This window comes from Xiphophorus maculatus, chromosome 14, assembly GCF_002775205.1.
Source record: "Xiphophorus maculatus strain JP 163 A chromosome 14, X_maculatus-5.0-male, whole genome shotgun sequence".
Classification (NCBI taxonomy): Eukaryota; Metazoa; Chordata; class Actinopteri; order Cyprinodontiformes; family Poeciliidae; genus Xiphophorus; species Xiphophorus maculatus.
In genome coordinates this window covers 25,355,223-25,374,478 of record NC_036456.1, presented here as the reverse complement: position 1 = coordinate 25,374,478, position 19,256 = coordinate 25,355,223, and the positions used below count along the sequence as shown (strand labels likewise).

Genomic DNA, 19,256 nt, shown 5'->3' with positions numbered 1-19,256 from the left:
TAATGAAAAATTATTAGAACTTATTTAATCACATGATAAATTTAAACAAACTCAGTAATGTTGCATCCATTTGTACGGTTTATCGTTTTTCTACCAAAAACTGGATGATAAAAGTTTCGGTCTGGGATTTTAATCTCAACAAGTTGCTTTTTTTTTTGAGGAACAATTTTGTTTACAGAAACTTCAGAAATAATTTTATTTGTTTTATTTAAAAATGTCTTTGTATTCCAGTGTTAAATGTGCATCAGAATTTAAAGTTTATTGATCTTTGAGAATATATTCTTGTATTATTACGTTACTATTATATTACTTGAAAATTGTCTCAAAACAACAATAAAATCGTTTTTCGTAATAACTTTTAAGACAATTTATTGTCCAGAAAAATGTCTTATTGTGACAGGAATACAAACCACCATTATTTATATTAGATTTATTGTTATTGGAAAGTGTTTTTAGCAGTGCAACAAGATTAATATTCAATACCAAAAATTAATCATTTTTCTATTAATGTTTGCATTTTGTGATTTTTAAAAAGTAATGTACTGAAATATTAGTCGAAGTTTGACACATTCGGTCCATCCCTGATGTACACACTGCATGAGTTCTGCATGGTTACCGTTTAAACCAGGACAAAAGTTATTAAAGACGGATTGATTCTCCCAGTTTCCAGAGAAATGCTGCTATAAATAGATACATAAAGATTTGAGGAATTGCTGGTCGTAAAACTTCGGGCCACAAGAAGCTCAGTGTCGTTTCCTCGTCACAGGAATTCAGTAAAAAGTGTTTGATAAGTCTGAAGCTAAACCGCTTCTTTAGGTCCTGGAGGGTAAAATCATTAGGACTCAGTGCATCATTCATTCATTCATTCATTCATTCACCATCTGAATGCAAACAGGCTCTGCTCAGTCATCCCTTCTTCATTTTCACCTCTCAGCTGAAAGATGAGACATCATTTTTAGGCAGCAAAGTCATTTCTTCGCACACAAACATCAGCTCCTCCGCTCACAGGTCAGAGGCCGGAGGTTGGAGGTCAGACGTCGTAGTCGGGCAGGGCGGAGTAGATGATTCCTCCAGCTGATGGCGGGTTGGAGTGGAGCGGCAGCAGCCAGCAGAAAACCGAACCTGGACAAAGAAGCTGATGAGTCGGGAATGTTGTTAGGGATGGAAATCGATTAGTTTATTGATTCTCATTGAGTTAGGAAATAAACTCTTTAATTCAAATATGCACTGTGTTCATTTTGATTCAGAGAAAATTAAAACTTGCTTGAACAATAAGAATCCCTCCTTCAAATTAACATTTTAACATGAAACATGTTTCATTTTAATAAATGAGTCTCGTCAGAAAATATGTTTAAGTTTACGGAATATGAGTGTAAATGTTAATATTAGAAGGAGATTTTTCGTACAGTATGGCTCTCAGGTTAATGCAATAACCAGGATGAGGAGAAGTTTAACGTCACCTGGGACATTCATAGCAGGAGACGCTGCTCCCGAGTCACCGCTGTTGCTAAGCAACGTATCAAACACGATACATTCGTTAAGTATTTGAGGATGTTGCAGGTATTTTCTCCTTTCATTGTGATTAAAGTTCTGAACATTTTGCAACGCACCCTAAGTTGCCTCTTTTTTTTTTATGTTAACATATTTTGGAGCGCTTCTGCCAGGCCGCCATCTTGGATATTTTTCAAAGCAAAATACGGAGCGCGTAAAAATACGTCACACATTAAGCGGGATCGTTAAGCAGGCAGAGAGAAGCAGTTCTGGTTTCCCATCTCTGGCCAGGATGAGGAGTTTTAGTGAAGACGGATCGACACCCACCTCTTCCGAAGACCTCCCTCAGCAGAGCCAGCTTGGGCTTGCGGGTGGCGTGCGGCAGGTGATGGGGCGGCTGCTGCGGAGAGGCGGAGGACGGCGAGGAGGAAAAGGAAGAGCTCCGGTCTCTGATCATCAGCCGGTTCTTCATCTGTTCGATGGGAGTCTCATCAGTGATGATGGAGATCAGCTGAGGGGAGACGACCAATTATTGATTATTCTGACCATTAATCAAATAAAAACAGTTTTCATTTAAGCCTTTTATATAAAATAAATCAAAAGCTTCAAGAGATGAAAATAAACAAATAATTCAATAACTTCTTTAAACAAGAAACAAAAAAATTTCATTGTCTAATTTTTCAGCAAAAACTTAATCATTTGTGTTTGCTAAAGGATTAATCTGCAGCTAAATAAATGCTTCTAACAACATTTATTTTATTTATCTTTTTCTTTTTTTTTTTTTTTTTTTACAGAATTTGAACCAGTTGAGGAGTTTTATTTTAAAAACATGTTTTTTATATCTTAAATAAACATATCAGGGTTTGTAAACTTTTCCCACAGTAAAATTCAAGAAGCATTCAAGCATTTTCAATACTGAAACATGGGAAGAATGTCTTGTTTTAAGTTAAATAATCTGCCAATGGGACTAGTTTCAATTATTAAGGAATTATCGATTTGAAATAAGCCTCTATGACCTTTTACGTTACTTTTGTCTTATTTCAAGTGTACTATGACATTTACACTTGGTAAGATTTTGTGTTTTTGGAGGTAAATGAGTCCAGGATCAGTTCAGAGGCAGGAAACAGAGCCGTTCCTACCTGATCGTAGAAGATGACCATGACAAACACCCCGAACAGAACCGACTCCACCAGCAGGATGAGGTAATGAGCTCTGACCCAGAGACAAGAGGAAACGCACCGTGAACAGGAAGCTTCAACACCCACAGGTGCGCCCCCTGCTGTCCACTGAACTCACACTATCAGATGTTTGCTCGGCGACTCGTCTCCCTCCTTGTCGGCGTCGCCTTCCCTCTCGTTCCGGATCCGCCACACCCAGGCCCACACCACCAGAACCATGGAGTACAGGCTGGCGACGCCTGCATGCACACAAATGAAAACACAAGACTCAGCCAGGTCTGAGCTGGGACCCAGTTCAGGTCTGATTCCAGTAAACCAGGCAGTTTGGTTTGTCTGGTTTGTTGGTAAAAGTGATTAAAGGTGGAAGAACTGCTTGTTTTTTTTGTTTTTTTTTTAATCACAGTAAAAATGGAGAGAACAGATTTCTGTAGCGACTCACCGGTGTAGAAGAGAAACTGGATGAAATATTTCTGGTTCAACTCCCCGACACAATTATTGATCCTGAAAAATGGAGGAAGAGGAAGATGAAGAAGACAAGAGAAAAAAATGGATGGATGGATGGATGGATGGATGGATGGATGGATGGATGGATGGATGGATGGATGGATGGATGGATGGACGTGTGCGGTCTCACCAGGGACAGTGATGGTCCATGCGGCGGATGCACCTCTGGCAGACCCTGCAGTGGTGCGCTCTGGGAGGTCTGTATGTCTCGCAGCGGCTGCACACAGTCCAGCCCTCACAGCCCTGACAACAACAACCACCAGAGGCTCACAGAGGTTCTGCAGAACCGATCGAGTCAGAACCGACCAGGGCCTCTCAACTCACCAGCATGGACCGTTTTCTTTTTTTTTTTTTTTTACCAAACATCAGGAGCCAAATAGAATTTAAGAAAACGGCACATTTTCAACATTTAACAAGCTAAAACAAGAAAATAATTCAACTTGATCAAACTCAGCCATCAGAACCTCCTTCACTTTTGAACAGAGATGGTGAGAAACTGACCCGCTCGTTCATCCGAGACGACTGAGATCGCAGGTCTGAGAAGTCCAAGGCCGTGTCCGGGAGCGGCACCATGCCTGGAGACACGGATACGAAACACGAAACGCAGAGACAGATTGCTACATTTTTCTTAAAAGTTACTTGTGAGTTAGTTTTGTTTTATTTTAAGTGTACCAAGATATTTACACTAGAAACAAAAATACTTGGTAAAATTGTGTGTTTTTGCAGTGTTGTCTAGTTGTGTATCGCTCAGCTCCGAGTTATATTAACGTTTTACTTGATAATTTGCTTTACCTGGAATGAAACTACAAATCTAAAGGATTACAAAACCCTGGTTAGCTCTTAAACGCAAATATTTCACACATCAGACAGATATGAGTTGTTGGTTTAAAAAATAAAGTAAGTCTGACAGTTGAATTTAAACTCTTTGTGAGTTTAACTGACAGAACATTAAATAAAGTTTGTATGCATGATTACTAAGACCAAGCGTTGCAACAGTAACTGTGAAGAAAAGAGTCTGCAGCTGAAGCGTTTAGTGACTTTGACCAACCAGGATCTGAGAAGACGGCTTTGGAGTGGCAGGCCAGCAGCAGCAGCAGGATCAGGTTGAACAAGGATCCATGCAGCATTCCCCAAACGCTGTTAGAGAGAAGCAGCAGGAGAAAATTCACTTAGTGTCTCAGAAAACAAACATTTAGTTTATTCTACAGCAGATGCATTGAATAAACAATCTGCGGTTCAACCTTTTAAGTGTTTTTGTTCCCTTAAAACCAGCTTTTTTATGTGCATTGGAAATAAAAGAAAGTGTTTCTATCATGACTGATGATTTCACAGACTGGGTCACATGGGTCAATGATCACATGTAAAGAAAAAGAGAACTGAAAGCAGCTTCATGTTGTTGTTGTTTAGTTTGTTTTTTTTAAATCAACACTTTAAAATGTTCAAAGCTGTCGCCAACGAACTGCATCATAAACAAGTTTAAAACTTAAAGCAAGTTTTTCTTTTTCATATTCAAGAGATTTTGTTGCTCTATAAAAAAACGCACAAGCAGGATGACATCAACTGACGTAAACCCAGTTAGCAAACAGCTAATGTTTTTGTTTGTTGTCTTTTAAAAGGATTTATCTGATTTTAATTATTACAAATATCCACCTTAAACTCACACACTCGCTGATACTTGTGATTAAAAGTAAAAAAGATACATTATAAAACGACCGTTTTCGGAGTAGACTCGGGATGCTGTCAGACCTGTTTGCTAAATGAATGGAGAGGCAGCGAACAGAAACAGACGCCATGTCGGCTGTTTTAAACGGTTTAAACGGGATTAAAACTTCCGTTACTGACCTGTCAGCGTAGGCAGGGATGAGAACATACTGTATGACCACATAGTCCGCGTAAAACACGCTGAAATAAGTTAAAACCAGGCAAATAACACCACAGGGATCTCTTCTACAGCGTAAAAACGCCATCTTTCCGTCGGGCTCCGCCCCCTTCTCGACGTTTGTCGATTACGTCAGGACGAAACCCTGGCGGTGCATTCGCGGGCCGTAGGAAACTACAATATCAACTGGATTTACCTGTATTTTAGTTTTAAAAAGTACCAAAATAACATCGCAACAAATACGCTTTGCTTCACATAAGAATGTGTCAAGTAAATTCCCAATTATAAGTAAAATGTTTAAAATAGCATATTCTTTTGTTTCAAAAATACAAGTTTAAAAAAGCATTTAGATTCAAAATGATCAACAGTAACATCTAACAGCCAAAGAGCTCGGATTGATACCACCATAGACATAATATAATAAGTATAATGTCTAATCTGAAAAGATAGAACTTCTACACTTTTACCTTTAGCTACTATCGCCATGTGAAAAAATGCACCATGCCAGTAAAAACCAACCAATCAGGAGCCAGGAGGAGGGTCTTTGCGCTGTAAATCAATCTCATGAATACTCTGCTAAATGTGCTAATGGCAAAGAAACAACACGCCTTTACAAGAAAACCGTTTATCCCTGTCATTGGATGCCATGCTAACTAGCATTAGCATTCACAACAGGTTCTTTTTAGAGTAGGGGAGGAGCCACACACACAGGCATAACGGACATTGCTAAGACCCTCCCCCCAGTTCTGATTGTTTTTTTTTTAGTTAGCACTGGAAGCACTGGGAGAAAGCAGAGATCATTTTCTTACAGGTTATCTGTCTCATACCATACTGTCATATTTCAACAAATATGTACAAAAATATATTTTTTTAAAAGTCACATACTGCAGCTTTAAATGAAATTACACTGCAAAAGCACAAAATCGTGCTAAGTTTTTTTGGTCTAGTTTTCAGTGCAAAAATCTTAATACACTTAAAATAAGACAAAACAAACCTACAAATTTTTCAGCAAGTTTTCAGCAAGTAATAACAGTTTGTTTAAAGTCAATAATTCCTTCACATTTCATTTAAACCAAAATTACTTGGTAAGATTTTATTTTATTTTTTTACATTTTATATATATAAAATGTATGACACACTGTAGATCAAATATAGATATCAAGTATGATATTAAAATGTATGTCATTTTACATACATATATTATTAATATACATTAATAATTGTGTATTATTAATGGGTTTTTTTAGACCATCTGAAATATTTCACAGTGCAAAACAAATGAGAAACACGCTTTCTGGGCCAGATGGGAGCCAGTAGAGGGAGGCAGCAGACTCTCCTGTTCAGACTGAACTTTCTGTCGCTCCTCCCTCAGAAAGGCTCGTCCTTCTCCTCGTTTGTTTGCTCAACAGCATTTTTTTCTTTTTCTCTCCTAGCTGCAGACTCTCTGTGTCACACTTTGAGTTTTGGAGTTTGTCCGCTTCACTCTGCTGCCAAACAAAGCTGTCTGTGTGTCGGAAATATTCCTCCGCTTCGAAGTCAAACCGGTTCACCCGTTTCAGAGGGGACTTTGTGGAGTTAAAAAAAAAAACCCGACGAGGAGAAGGAATAAGAAACCAGGAGCTGAAAGGAGAAAGAAAGGAAGAAAGCAAGAAAACAGAGGAGCCAGGAGGAGGAAAAGAGGTCGAAGTAACTATGGACGTCCCTGGTATGCAGGTAAGTCTAAAGGTGGACGGAAGCGTTTCATTTTTGGCTCGTTTTTACTATGTATGTATACTAAGTTTGTTTTCTGGGTTTGAACGAGTAAAGTGAAGCAGTTTGGCAACAAGGAAGAAAGGGTTGTGCAACCACAGGCCGTTTCCACCTGAAGACAGAACCTGTATTCAAATAAACCTTCCAGCCTCCACACCCAGTACGACCAGAAAGCTTTCCATTCATACGTCCTTTAAACTCTGCCTCGGTTCTATAGTTGACATCATTCACATTGACTGACTGAGTTTCTCCATAGTGACTGTTTTGGTGTTTATACTGACTTGTTTGTTCTCTTAAAAATGTCCAATTTAACTCTGAGCCTCAGCATTTTGTGTTGCAGTGACCTTTTGTGTTTACTTCTTTAAATAAAACCAAATGTTGCCTTTAAATGGCTCATATTTTGGTTTCTAAGCTCCCTCGTAAGGTTTAAGTCTGTACTTTTATTTAGTGTATATTACACTAGTTCACAACAAAAGTTGTAGCATTTTACTGTACTGGACAGGTCCAAAATAGACCAAATTACCCTGTTTTAGCCCAGAAATTACAGTCAGATTCATATTCAAATCTAAATATAAACAGTTCTGCATCCAGTCATGGTTCAGTTTAGATGCTCAATCTTAAAATGATTATTTTAAAACAATTTGTCAAAGAAAACAGATTGTATTAAATCTTTGCGTTGAGTCTCGTATTCAAGCACAGGGGGACAGTGGAAAGAAACAATTATGTTTAAATTGTTAGACTTCGTAGAGTTCTAGTTTCTCCAGAATAATCTCTACTAACATTATAATGCTAAGATCTCATTTGCCATTAAGTGATGTTGCTGCTCAGGATGAATTTCCGACATTTAAGAAGCTAAAACAAGAAAATAATTCAACTTTGTCAAATCCAGCCATCAAAACGTCCTTCACTTTTGAACAGAGATTGTGAGAAACCAATATAATTTTATCTGTGTAACTGACATAACTTTTGATATAATGATCTAAAATATACTGTAAACAAAACTTCAATGGCAGTTCTTTCATGATTATTTGGTCAAATATTTTCTCTCAATCTAATCTTTAAAAAGTTCAATTAGCTAATAACTGTCTGCTGGTGTAGCAACCATTGGAAAGACGTTTTTCCAAACAGCTGATTTTCTCTGGCATCCCCTTAAACAAATCAAGGGAACATTTTAGCGTGCATTCACACCAGTTTTGTTTAGTCTGCTTTAATTGAACTCTAGTTTGTTTATGTAGAAAGTCTGATTTGTTTGTGGAGGTGTGAATGCGTAATTGAAATCTGATGCGGACCAAAAGAGTGAACGCTGGTCCAATAAAAACCCAGGTATGAAGTGAACTCTGGTGCTGTGTGAATGCAGTATAACCAGAGACCGCTCCAAAAGCTGGAAGCAGTCTACAGCGCAGGGCATTCTGGGTAAATGCAACCAAAACAAACGCAAGAGGTGCGTTGGAGAAGACATAAAAGTAATCATACAACTGCTAAAATTTGATACTGTTCCGTTTTTGTTTGCATTTTGTGAACAGGGAAGCTGCACTAATGTCTTCTTCAGAAGTTTCTGTTTCGTTTCCTGTGGAAGTTAGAGGTGCAGCGCCCCCACAGGCGAGGAGGGGAACAGGGTTTTCAATTAGTGTGGTTCGTTTGAAACGGTGCAGCGTGAAAGTGAACCGCAACATCTGAAAATGTAGCAAATGTTACAATTTTGGTCCGAATCGAACCAAATCTACTGGACTATGAAGTGAATGCACCTTTAGAGGTTTTGAAATCATAACTTTTTAAAACTTTACTGGAAACTGTTCCAAAACAGATTTTATTTTATAATATCATCATGTTGATCCTGAATGACTGTTAAAGCTCCTCAGTGACTCTTGCTTGGTGATCTTGGTTGGACCTTGCTTGTTTGGACTTTGCAGCCTCTCCGCCTGAATATTTTACGTCACACCAATCTTTTTCTTATTGGAACCCGTAATCTGAACTTTAGTTATCCATTATCCTTGTGTTTATAGTTTCAACCCGTACTCGTGTTAAAATGACTTCATGACAGTTTGATATTTGTTGGCGAGGTTTCCATGATGACCACTTGGGATATTAATAGCTCATCCTCTGAATCTGCTGCATGATCTGGGTTAAAGATAAGACGCTGGGTGTGTCTGAGGCGAGGAATTCCAGTTTGTGTCCATGTTTATCTCCTCTATTGTTATGTTTTTATTGGACCTTCTTGGGTTTTATTGTTCTCAATGTCTTTGCCCAGTGTACAGCTGTAGGTCACAAAAATGTTTTCTAGGACATAAATCATAAATCAGTGGTGTCAAAAGTAGTTCTCACGTTCTCTACTTAAGTAGAAGCACAGAGGTTTGTATTAAAAAATACTCTAGTAAAAGTTTTAAAAAAGTACAAGTTTTCATTTGTACTCAAGTACAAAAAGTAAAAAGTAATTTTCACCTTCAAGAATACAGAATGACTTAAAATATTTTAAAAATACTTTAAAAGTTATTTTTTTCTTTTGCTCACAACGTGCTCTGTGTTGGTATAGAGATTTATAAAAAAATACTTATGCGATTTAAAAAGAAAAATAAGTTTTTCTTCAAACTAAATCTCAATCAGAATAATTTAGATTGCACAAAACAGTGCATTCATCACTAAATGTTCTTTGAGCCAACAAAGAACAATCAGTTTATTTTTTTAAGAAGGATTTTTATTTAAATAAGACTGCATATGGTAAATGTGTTGTATCTCTGAATGTGTTCCTCTGTTACTCGTGTTAATGTATCCATCCATGTTGATTTTCTCATACCCCGGTGTGTTCTTCTTCTGTTTTGCTATGGTTGCATCTACCGCTACTATAACACACTTATTGTGCGAGAAATGGACTTTTTGCCGTCATTGTTTTGTTTTTTATTATTATTAACAAAACATATCTGAAAATATGAGTAGAAAGTACAGATAATTCTCTCAAGATGTAGGAAGTAAAAGTTAAAAGTTGTCAGAAAGGAAAAAAATACTCAAGTAAAGTTCAGTAAAAGTTCAGCAAAGCTCAGATGCTTTTAATTTGTATTTTACAACAGTGCATGTGGGTGTTTCTGCCAGTAAAAGGGGATGGGAGTTATTACTAGCCTCCTGTGTCTCCTCCTGTTTGGCCGGCTTTCAGGTGTGTCTACCTGTGGGACCTGCTCGTGCCGCCTGCTCTGTTTGTTCCGGGTGGGTGGGTCAGATGTGTTGTCAACACACACCTGACACCCGGCAGCTGCTGCAGCGTCAACGCCTGCACAGCAACTTGTTTACCTGCCAGGAAGAGCAGCCATGCCTGCTGCAGTGTGTAATTAAGTGATATTAGTCGTTTTTCTTTGTGTTTTCACTCAGATGTTCAGTAAAGTGGTTGTTTTCGCTTTATTTCCTTATAAATGCAATAAGGATGTTTTAAGTTATCTGAAGGACGCTGAGGCCAACACCTACATAAGCAGAGAGTCTCCGCAATAAATATTTTATCTGAGCGATTGTTGGCGTTCAGAAACGTCGCTGTCAGGATGTAACTTGTTCTTATCATAATAGCAGTCGCTTTTTATAGACCGCATCTGGAGCTCGTTACGCATGAACAGGCTGCAGCAGGAGAGTGGAAAAGATTACAAAATGTTAAATTATACCAACACATATAGCTTAATAATGAAGGTCATGGGTTTTACTTTTTTACACAATAGTAGAAAAATACTTCATGCTTTATTTTTTCTGCACTTAAAATCAATTTGTTGTGTTATTGATGAGCTATATTCAACTATATTCTTTTATTTAAGGAAATTAGATTTATTATTTTAGTGCTTAAACAATTAATCAGATCAATGAATACCAATTTAATCAATCAATCAAGTTTATTTGCAAAGTCCATTTTACAAATCAATTCAAAGTTCTTTACATTATAAAAGCCCAAAAATAAAAAGTCTTGTTATTGAGAAACCAGTAACAAACATTACATTTAGTAACTTGGTAATCGATTAATCGTTAACTGGAGCATAGAGACTGGCTGTTTACTTGAAGAACAACATCTTCAGAGCAATAATTAAACGACAGCTGAAGAAAATATAAATACATTTTGCTCTTAAGATGAAAAAAACTTTCTGTAAATATGTTTTACTCTAAACTCCGTATAACTTCACCTAGTTCAAATTCACTCCAGGAAAGCTGTTATTAAATTTTTGCCAATAAAATGTTTGGGTTTTTTTATTCAAAAAAGAAGTTGAATTATTTGTTATTTTCATCATTTACTGTATTTTTAATATAGTATAAAAAAGGCCTAAGAGGATACATAAAAAATCTGTAAAATGACATTTTAAAAATCCAATTAATTGCCAAAATAATCGATTAATTGATTGTTAAAATAATTATTAGTTGCAGCCTTATATTGAATATATAATTTTTAACCCTCAATCACATGATGAATTAAAACAAGCTCAATTTCCATTTATGTCATTTATTGTTTTTCATTTTTCTCTCTTTCTACCCAAAACTGGTTGACAAAAGTCTTCAGATGCTTCAGTCTGAACTAACCCTTTTTTTGAATGACAGTTTGGTTTACAGATACTTCATAATTAATTTATTTTGGATATTTAAAATGTCTTTCAGTTCCTGTGTTAACAGTTTATTAGAATTTAAAGTTTATAGGTCTTTGAGAATGTGTTTTTGCATTATTATGCTATCATTACTAATATATGACTTGAAAATAGTCTCAAAACAACAACAGTATTGTTTATCACAATAACTTCTGGGGCAATTTATCGTCCAGCAAAATTTATCGAGACAGGACTAAAGATTATCCAATTATTTGGATAAAAAAATACATTCTACATATTTTTAATTTAACCCCTTAAACCTTCTTATGCAATATTAGAAATATATTAAAATATACAAATAAATAATTCAGTTCCTCTTTTAAGACATAAGAAAATGAGCATTTCACTGCTTAAAATGCATTGATCATTTAGCATGTCAGCAAATGGCCCTTTTTACCGTCTTTATACTACAGTTAACGGTTAATCGATTACTAAATTAGTTGACGATAATTTGAATAATCGATTAATCGCAATGAATCCAACTAATCGTTTCAGTCCTAAACAAGTTACGAAAATCCATCGTAACAATAAGACAGTGAAAGACTGATCCCCAGCGTTTCTTGCTACGTTCGCTCCAAGAAATCCTCAATTTCTCTGACTGGTTGCAGTAAAAGACAAGAAAAGTTTCCTGTGAGGTACTTTATACTGAAGGGGACGATCAGACAGCCTAAAGATCGAGTTGCCTGTTTATGTGGTTTATTGTGATGTCATCATGAACGGTTTCAAACTGTGGATTACAAATGAGGTGTTTCAGGTCTGGCAGTATCAGTGTCTTCTCTGGAACAGATTAAATTCCTTGCTTGTTCTTTGTGGTTTGCAGTTTTTAAATGTGCCACCTGCCATATCGCAACCAGAACAAATGGAGTGTAATCTAAGACGCATATAAAAAGATACTCTTTAAAAGTTATCCTCATTTAATGGGAGATTAATGTTTTGCATTTAGGAATATAACTAAAGGTTTTTAGTTATTGATTAATCTGTTATTCTGATGATTTATCAGATTTTTTAAAAATTTGCATATTCTGCAGTTTTTTCCTTTAAACCTCTTTTATAAAATATTAAAAATATTTCAAAGATGCAAACAAGCAACCAAATAGTTAAATTCCTTTTTAAAATAATAATAAAAAAAACATTTTACTTCCTAAAATGCAATTAGACTCTTTTGGTTTACACTTTATTCTTTGTAGCAAAGGATGAATCTGCAGTTAACAAATCCTCCTAACATCCATTTAAAAAGATTTATTTGATTCATATTTAGATTAATGGATTAATAATTGGACAGAAAAAGTTAATTGATAGGAGATTTTTTTTTTTTACATAATTTGAACCAGGTGAAGCTAAAACTATACTTGAGAAGTTCTTGGCAGAAAATATTAACAGACAAGGTCAGTTTTTCAACTTAAATACAAAATGTATATATTTTTTTAACGGTTTTGACTCAATTACTGTTTTGACTGCGTTGTCGATTCAACAACTGGCCTTTTATTTGAGTCTGTATACTCCAGTTAGCGGTTATTGGATTTCTGAATTAGTTGATGATCATTTCAACTATTGATTAATCACGATTAATCGTTTCAGCCCTATTGGAATTGAATCAATCAAACCCGTCTTTTAATATTTGCACTGGTGTTTTGAACCACTACTTGGTACTAAGAAGCAACACGTTGGTTTAAAAAAACAGATTATTTATATAACGCATCAGATGGCAGAGCCTTGCTGAGGCATCAGGGAGCGCTGATGTTTATTTGCCATAATTGACGCTGTTCCCTGTATTTTGCTTCCCTTTTTCCAAGAAACATTATGTAATGCAGAGAAATTAGCTTGATGTAATTTTATAAAGGGTGACATTATTGCACAAGTTTTCCATCTGACTCCATTACTTCTAATGCATTTATGGTCTGTTATCAATAGCTTTATTGTTGGACTGTAACATTTGCTGCCTCCAGTCACACATCGTTTCTCCTTTGCCCTTGTGTGACTGAATTTTCCTCTCTGAAACTTAAAGTCAAACATTTACATAAGTTAAAGTTAAAATGACTTGTTAATGTTGACTTTTTTGACAAGAAAATGTGTTAATTTCTTCCTGAATAGAACGGTTTTCAGGCATTACCTAGTCCTGGAAGATGTTGCACAGGCTGCACATCAAGGCGAATTACATGCCACTGCTTCCTGTCGCTGTGAAAAAGCAAAAACAAAATACCTTCCTCACGCTTCAGCGCCTTTTCTCTCTGACGTTTGTCTAGTCAAACCCTCAGGTTGAATAAAAAAGTGCTGCTTCGGTCTGCTGGAAGTGAAACTACCGCAGAGCTGCAGGTTGTGCAGGACGCTAACAGGAAGCATGGCTGTTAGCTGTTAGCTGCAGGCGGTGAAACCTTGACGATTCAGCTGATTTGATGCAGAGTGATGATGAAATTGTGTTATTGATTGATGAAATGCTGGCAGGAAACCCAGTGATTTGGCTCGTTGGGGTAATTTTATTGATGTCATTGGAGTGGTTAGTGGAATTTCCTGTTTTTAGTTTCTTTTTTGTCATCGCTTGGGTGTTGCCTCATTCTAGCATGAGATCCTGACTGCATGTTGACAAAGTTTTCCCAGAATTTCCCAGAACAGATTATGATTGTTTGTTGCCACCTACACTTTCTTAGCGTATACACTTTGTGTTCTTGCCATTGACAAGAATTTAAATATCAGTTTTGATGTATTTTCTTTTCTCTTATTGTCTTGGTTATTTCAGCATTCTGTTTAATTTTGTATGAAAAGGTTAAAATGACCTAAATAAAATAAAAACATCTGTATCTGCTGACGCTCTGATTGTCACATCAGCTGTACAATAACTAAGCTGCTGTAAAAAGCTGTGGTGAAACATCTGACTTGCACCACAGATCTGAAGAATATAGATATTTTCAGTCATTACAGGATCATTGTGTGCAACCCTGCAGTTACAAAAGACTACAGACTCAACATTTGGTAGAAAACTCTATTTTAATTGCCATACATTCACATTTTGTATATAAATCATATGTTTAGCCAGATGTGTGATGTCTAACTGACCTTAATGCCTCAATTTGAGCTGAAGTCCAGCACCAGCATCAGAATTCATGCTCAGTTTATTTATGGTTTTGCATAGTTATTTTTTTTTAATGTAATTTTACTGTAGCCACCTTTAAACTAAACATGACTGCAAAGGATGTATTTTTATAATCACTTTTTAATGTTACCACAAGATCATGATAGTGTTTTAAGTCTGCGTCACTCACCTCAGTGTTCGGTTGTTACATTCAGAACCAGTCGCACCATCTGACCTGTTTGTTTCATCCATCCTTTCTTCCTCTGTAAAATTGTGTCTGTCACACATAATGTTGTTAAAGTCAGTCTGCAACTTTGTGCTTGGAAAAAACAACAGATTGTGTTAGAGACACAGGAAATTTCATGCAGCTTGTTTTACAACATCTTTATTTTTTTATCTCCAATTAACATCAGAAAATATTTAAATAAATACTCCTTATTGCACACAATCATCTGTCTTGTATTTTGTGGAGTAAAATTACAAACCTCACAAGTTGATTCAGATTCATCAATTTGCCTTTTTTCTTCTTTATGAAGATTTAACTATTGGGAACTCTAGATTTGTGTTTTCACCAATGGACTCCTTGGATTTCTGTAGTTCAGAGCAATGTCAGCCATCTTGTTTTATAAGCACAATTTACAGCTTGTATTTAAATTCAGATCTAGCAACCCCAGCAAAGCCCAGACGGTTACCTAGCAACCCCACGAAGCTCTGCCTGCCTGGGGATTTTAAAACGGCTCCTTCTGAAATTAGCTCAAATAGGCAGACCTGAACATGTTTTGTGTGGACCACAAACCTATCTTGACCTGTTCAATTGTATTTTTATTGATTTTCAGAAATATATTGACACGGTTCAAGTAGGACTGTCACGATAATAAATTTTGCTGAACGATAAATTGTCCCAGAAGTTATTGCGATAAATGATAATATTGTTGTTTTGAGACCATGATGGTAACAAGGGCATAATTATGCAAGAACGTATTCTCACAGATTAATAAATTCTAATGAACATTTAACACTAGAACGGGAAGACATTTTAAATATCCAAAATTAATATACTATTAAATATAAAGACTCTAGAAAATAAACTGTCTTTCAACAAAGAACCAGACAGAAGATTTTTGTCATCCAGCTTTTGGTATACAGAGAGAAAAACGATAAATCTTTCAAATGGAAATAATCAAGCACATCTTAATTTATCATGCAAATAATTGATTTATTGATTATTGTGTGTAGTTGTTTTTTTTAAACGTTTTATTTGAGATTTGTCAGATGTTAGTGCGGCAGTGGGGCCGGTAGAGGAAAGCCAATCTGTGTTGATATGACTGTAGGGAACATAAAGCAGTTGATTTGCTCTCTCTTGACTCTCCACGATTTGGACTCGACGTTCCGACCCCACTTGATAAGGAAAACACAACATCCTGTGTAGCTCCAGGAGGGGATCAGCTCTTTCGTTTCTGCCGGGTTTTCCCGCTCTCTTACCCAGAACCCGATATTCACAATCCGTCCCGATTCCGAGCCATTCAGTTTGACTTCAGGCTGAGAGCGGCTTCAGGACCTGATCAAAACCCAGGGAGTGTTCTTCTCTCCTGCACACTCCTCTACTAATCATCGCATACATAATCACAGGCTCCGCCAAACCGAAACTCTAAAGGGAGCAGAGTTTTCTGACTTCCTGGGTGAGAAATTATCAGCAGCTGCCGGCAAGTTTTGATTATGGTGGGTGAGTCAGTTTTTCTGTGGGCTGAATCAGATGCTGGGGAACCATTTTTAGATGCGGCTCTTCAGTTCTCCCAGTTTAAAGTAGAACCACATGACGGCACAAGTAGCTGCTGTGTTGGACGGAGGAGCAGCGACTCCACTGGGAGTCGTTCCTGAATCCAAACTGTTGGTTCTGGCGTCCTTACAGCGTTCAGGATTACAGCGACGTGAGATGTGACATCTGGATGTTTAAGCAGTCAGAATAGTAAATCACTTGTTCATGATTGAGTTGAATAGTATTTTTTGTTTACTGTGTATTTTTAAATACATACATAAACAAAAGTTTCTTTCTCAAGAGTTTTATGGTGTTTTGTGGTGGCACTGCAAAAAAAACATCTCAGAAGAAGCAACTCCCTTCTTCACAAAATGTAAACAAAGATGGATTATAGAGGTTGTAGCATTTATTTTATGTTTCTGGTTAAAGAAAACAAGTCATTTCTCTCACAAGTTGAAGACTCATGTTTGTTTTGGTTGTATTTACCCAGAATGCTGTGCGCTGCAGTGCACTTCCTGCTTTTGGAGTGGTCTTCGGTCTGCTTGGCGTTCACATTTACATTCGAACCACCAGAATTCACCTTAATTGAACTAAGACCTCAGTATGTAGACGGACCAGAGTTGGATTTTTAGAGTTTGATTTTGCATTCATGGCTCCCCCAAACAAACCAAATGTTTTAGAAATTTAGTTTGATTAAAGCGGGCTAAACAGGGCTGGTGTGAATGCAAAGTAAAAGTGTTTTTATTTGTGGCAGGATTCTTATATCTTACCTGAGGCTTCAAGAATGTGCACAGCACATTTTACTTTAAGATCACATGTTTACCTGTCATAATGTGTCACTTGGAGGCTTTGAAACGGAGACAAACATAACAGTTTTTACCGGTCATCCAGCAGTCTATTATTGTTCATATTGTCTGATCTGACTTCTGCTTTTCCGTCTGAATTAGTAAACCGTCTGGTTGTCTCCACAAATCTGAACCAAGACGTCTGGTACATGTTTCAAATGCAACATGTGGTGCTTAAGCTTAAATATTGAGGTGAATGGAAACATGTTTTGGATTTGCATGAGCCAGAACTACGCTTTTATTTTTCAAATGTTGTAATTTCACATATTTAGAGTAAAAATGTATACTTTTTAGCTTATTATTTAATATAAAAGCTTACTTTCATCGACTTTAAACCAACAAGCAAATAAAATCCATTACTAACCCTAACAGCCTTGGCGTCTTATATCCAAACTGCCACCAAGCAGATATTTCTGTGCAACATTTAGTTCAGTGTTTTGAATAATTTACTGACGAATTTCTCTTTGAATGAATAAAAACCTTTTTGGGAAGTTCGTCATGCAGGATGACTCGGCACATTGTGTCATCATGTCAGTGAGGTTTCACATGATGTCGCTCCGCAAAGGTCATTTTTCTGAGCGCTGTTTGGATTTCCTCTTTTAGCAGCTGTGACCTCTGGCCCCCGACGCACACAGAGCTTTTTGTGCAGATATTTGAACGCTGGTGAAAACGTGGGTCTTTCTCGCTCCGTTACTCTCCGGTACAAATGGTTTCCCCAGGAGCTTCGTGTTTGATGGGGCGGGCAGGGATCACTGACCTCTGGAACCAACTTTCAGCTGTAAAACTTTTGTCTTAGCTTTCTCACTTCTTCTGTTGTCATACCTGGACAAACAGCTATGTTTGACACTGATGTTTAACTAAGTAAAGTAGCTTTGAGGATTATTAGAACCTTGTCAAACAAGAGTGGCTTCATCCAAACCAGCAGAGAGCCAAAATCCTCAACTTTAAACTACCCAATGTCCAAAAAAACACCATAATATTCAATAATTTATTTATCTTTTAGGTTTCTTCCAATTATCTACAACTTGATGTGTTTATTTTGAATTCAATAAAATTTTGGTTCCTTCAAATTCCTTCTGTCGAATTATTGGAAAGCAGAGTTGGCATTTGAAATATTATAAACCAATTTTGAAACAAATCACCCAATTTTAGTGGCAGGTTTTGAAATGACCATCAAACCCCGAAAACTGGCAGTTTGGTTTGGATTATTCCTTTTGCTGTTCGAACTATCGTTTTTTTTCTAATTTTGGTTTCGTAAGAGCACATAATAAATCATTAGATATGAAAATACGATTCAGTCACGCTACTTTATGTAACAGTAATAAATCAACCATATGCTGGAGTTGGTGTTATCTGTGTTTAGAGACCGTTGTGCAACAAGGATTGCATCAATGATTGACTCATGTAAATATTAATAATTCTGATTAATAACTTATTAATGAAACTATTAATAGAGCTGAAGTTTCTTTTGGTCACAAAAAAGTCGAGGCGCCACCAGAGAATCACTAGTCAAATATTTCAGTTTCTGCACTAATCTCAGTAAAAAATAATCTGCAGTCAGAACCGTCATATCGCATTTTATCCAACTTTTACGTCATTGACGTGAGACATGCATCATAATTCCGCACCAGAAGAAGCCAGACTAGATGTAAACAATGCCAGGAAAAAAAATCATAATTATGAAATTATGATCTGTTCCACTGATCACAATCCCACCACTGTTGGCACAGACTGGCATCTAAACAGATTTCTTTACAGAAGTTGCAGTTGATGCTCAACAAAACTCTGTTGCTATTAATCTCATCTTGTTAAGATTTGCAACAATATTTTTCGGTTGCTGAAAAAACTGTTGAATTGATCCCTAGACGAAATCACGTGTCATAAACAGAGAACTCCAGTAGGATAAAATTAGTACCTCAAATAAAAAATCTGATTTTAGCAAAACATTGGAATTAAGCATCAAGTCCTGCCTTGTGAAAGTAAGCTTGGGTGTTTTAGTTTCATCAAGCATTCATAGGATTCCTCAACATTAGTCAGTGAACTACTTCCTGTTGAAGCCTGTAGAAGAAGCCAAGCCGTTTGAAGCCGAGTGGTGAATTCAGGTTGCAGTAGCATGGCTGTAATTGCTGATACGTTCTGCTTGCGACCAGCAATACCTGGCATTCCTTTGACATGATGCCTGGAGTTTT

At 36.7% G+C, this 19,256-nt stretch overlaps 2 protein-coding genes across 3 annotated transcripts in view; one reads left to right on the top strand and one right to left on the bottom strand.

The window, feature by feature from the left end:
- Positions 1-278: 278 nt before the first annotated feature.
- Positions 279-5,151, bottom strand: LOC102217450 (palmitoyltransferase ZDHHC3-like). Of its 2 annotated transcripts, none has more exons than XM_023345948.1 (9): positions 5,016-5,151; positions 4,222-4,310; positions 3,675-3,748; positions 3,304-3,416; positions 3,109-3,170; positions 2,788-2,908; positions 2,631-2,703; positions 1,819-2,002; positions 279-1,135 (listed from the first exon to the last, which is right to left on the bottom strand). In XM_023345948.1, exons 1-9 carry the CDS (start codon positions 5,138-5,140, stop codon positions 990-992), a joined length of 987 nt encoding a protein of 328 aa, XP_023201716.1. In that variant the 5' UTR covers positions 5,141-5,151; the 3' UTR covers positions 279-989. The 2 variants fall into 2 exon arrangements, with proteins under 2 accessions (XP_023201716.1, XP_005809463.1); XM_005809406.3 differs by having other exon boundaries at positions 279-1,122.
- A 1,320-nt stretch (positions 5,152-6,471) lies between these two features.
- stk26 (serine/threonine kinase 26) overlaps positions 6,472-19,256 on the top strand; it is a 33,213-nt gene continuing 20,428 nt past the window's right edge. The window contains exon 1 of the mRNA XM_005809415.2: positions 6,472-6,765. Coding sequence (XP_005809472.2) covers positions 6,745-6,765 — 21 coding nt within the window. The 5' untranslated portion in view covers positions 6,472-6,744. The remainder of the gene's footprint in view (positions 6,766-19,256) is intronic.

Coding starts and splice junctions, on each gene's coding strand:
- LOC102217450 (XM_023345948.1), bottom strand. CDS start 5,140: ATGGCGTTTTTACGCTGTAGAAGAGATCCCTGTGGTGTTATTTGCCTG. Junction 3,171..3,303: donor ATGGACCATCACTGTCCCTG/GTGAGACCGCAC, acceptor TCCATTTTTCAG/GATCAATAATTGTGTCGGGG. Junction 1,136..1,818: donor GAGGGAGGTCTTCGGAAGAG/GTGGGTGTCGAT, acceptor CCGACTCATCAG/CTTCTTTGTCCAGGTTCGGT.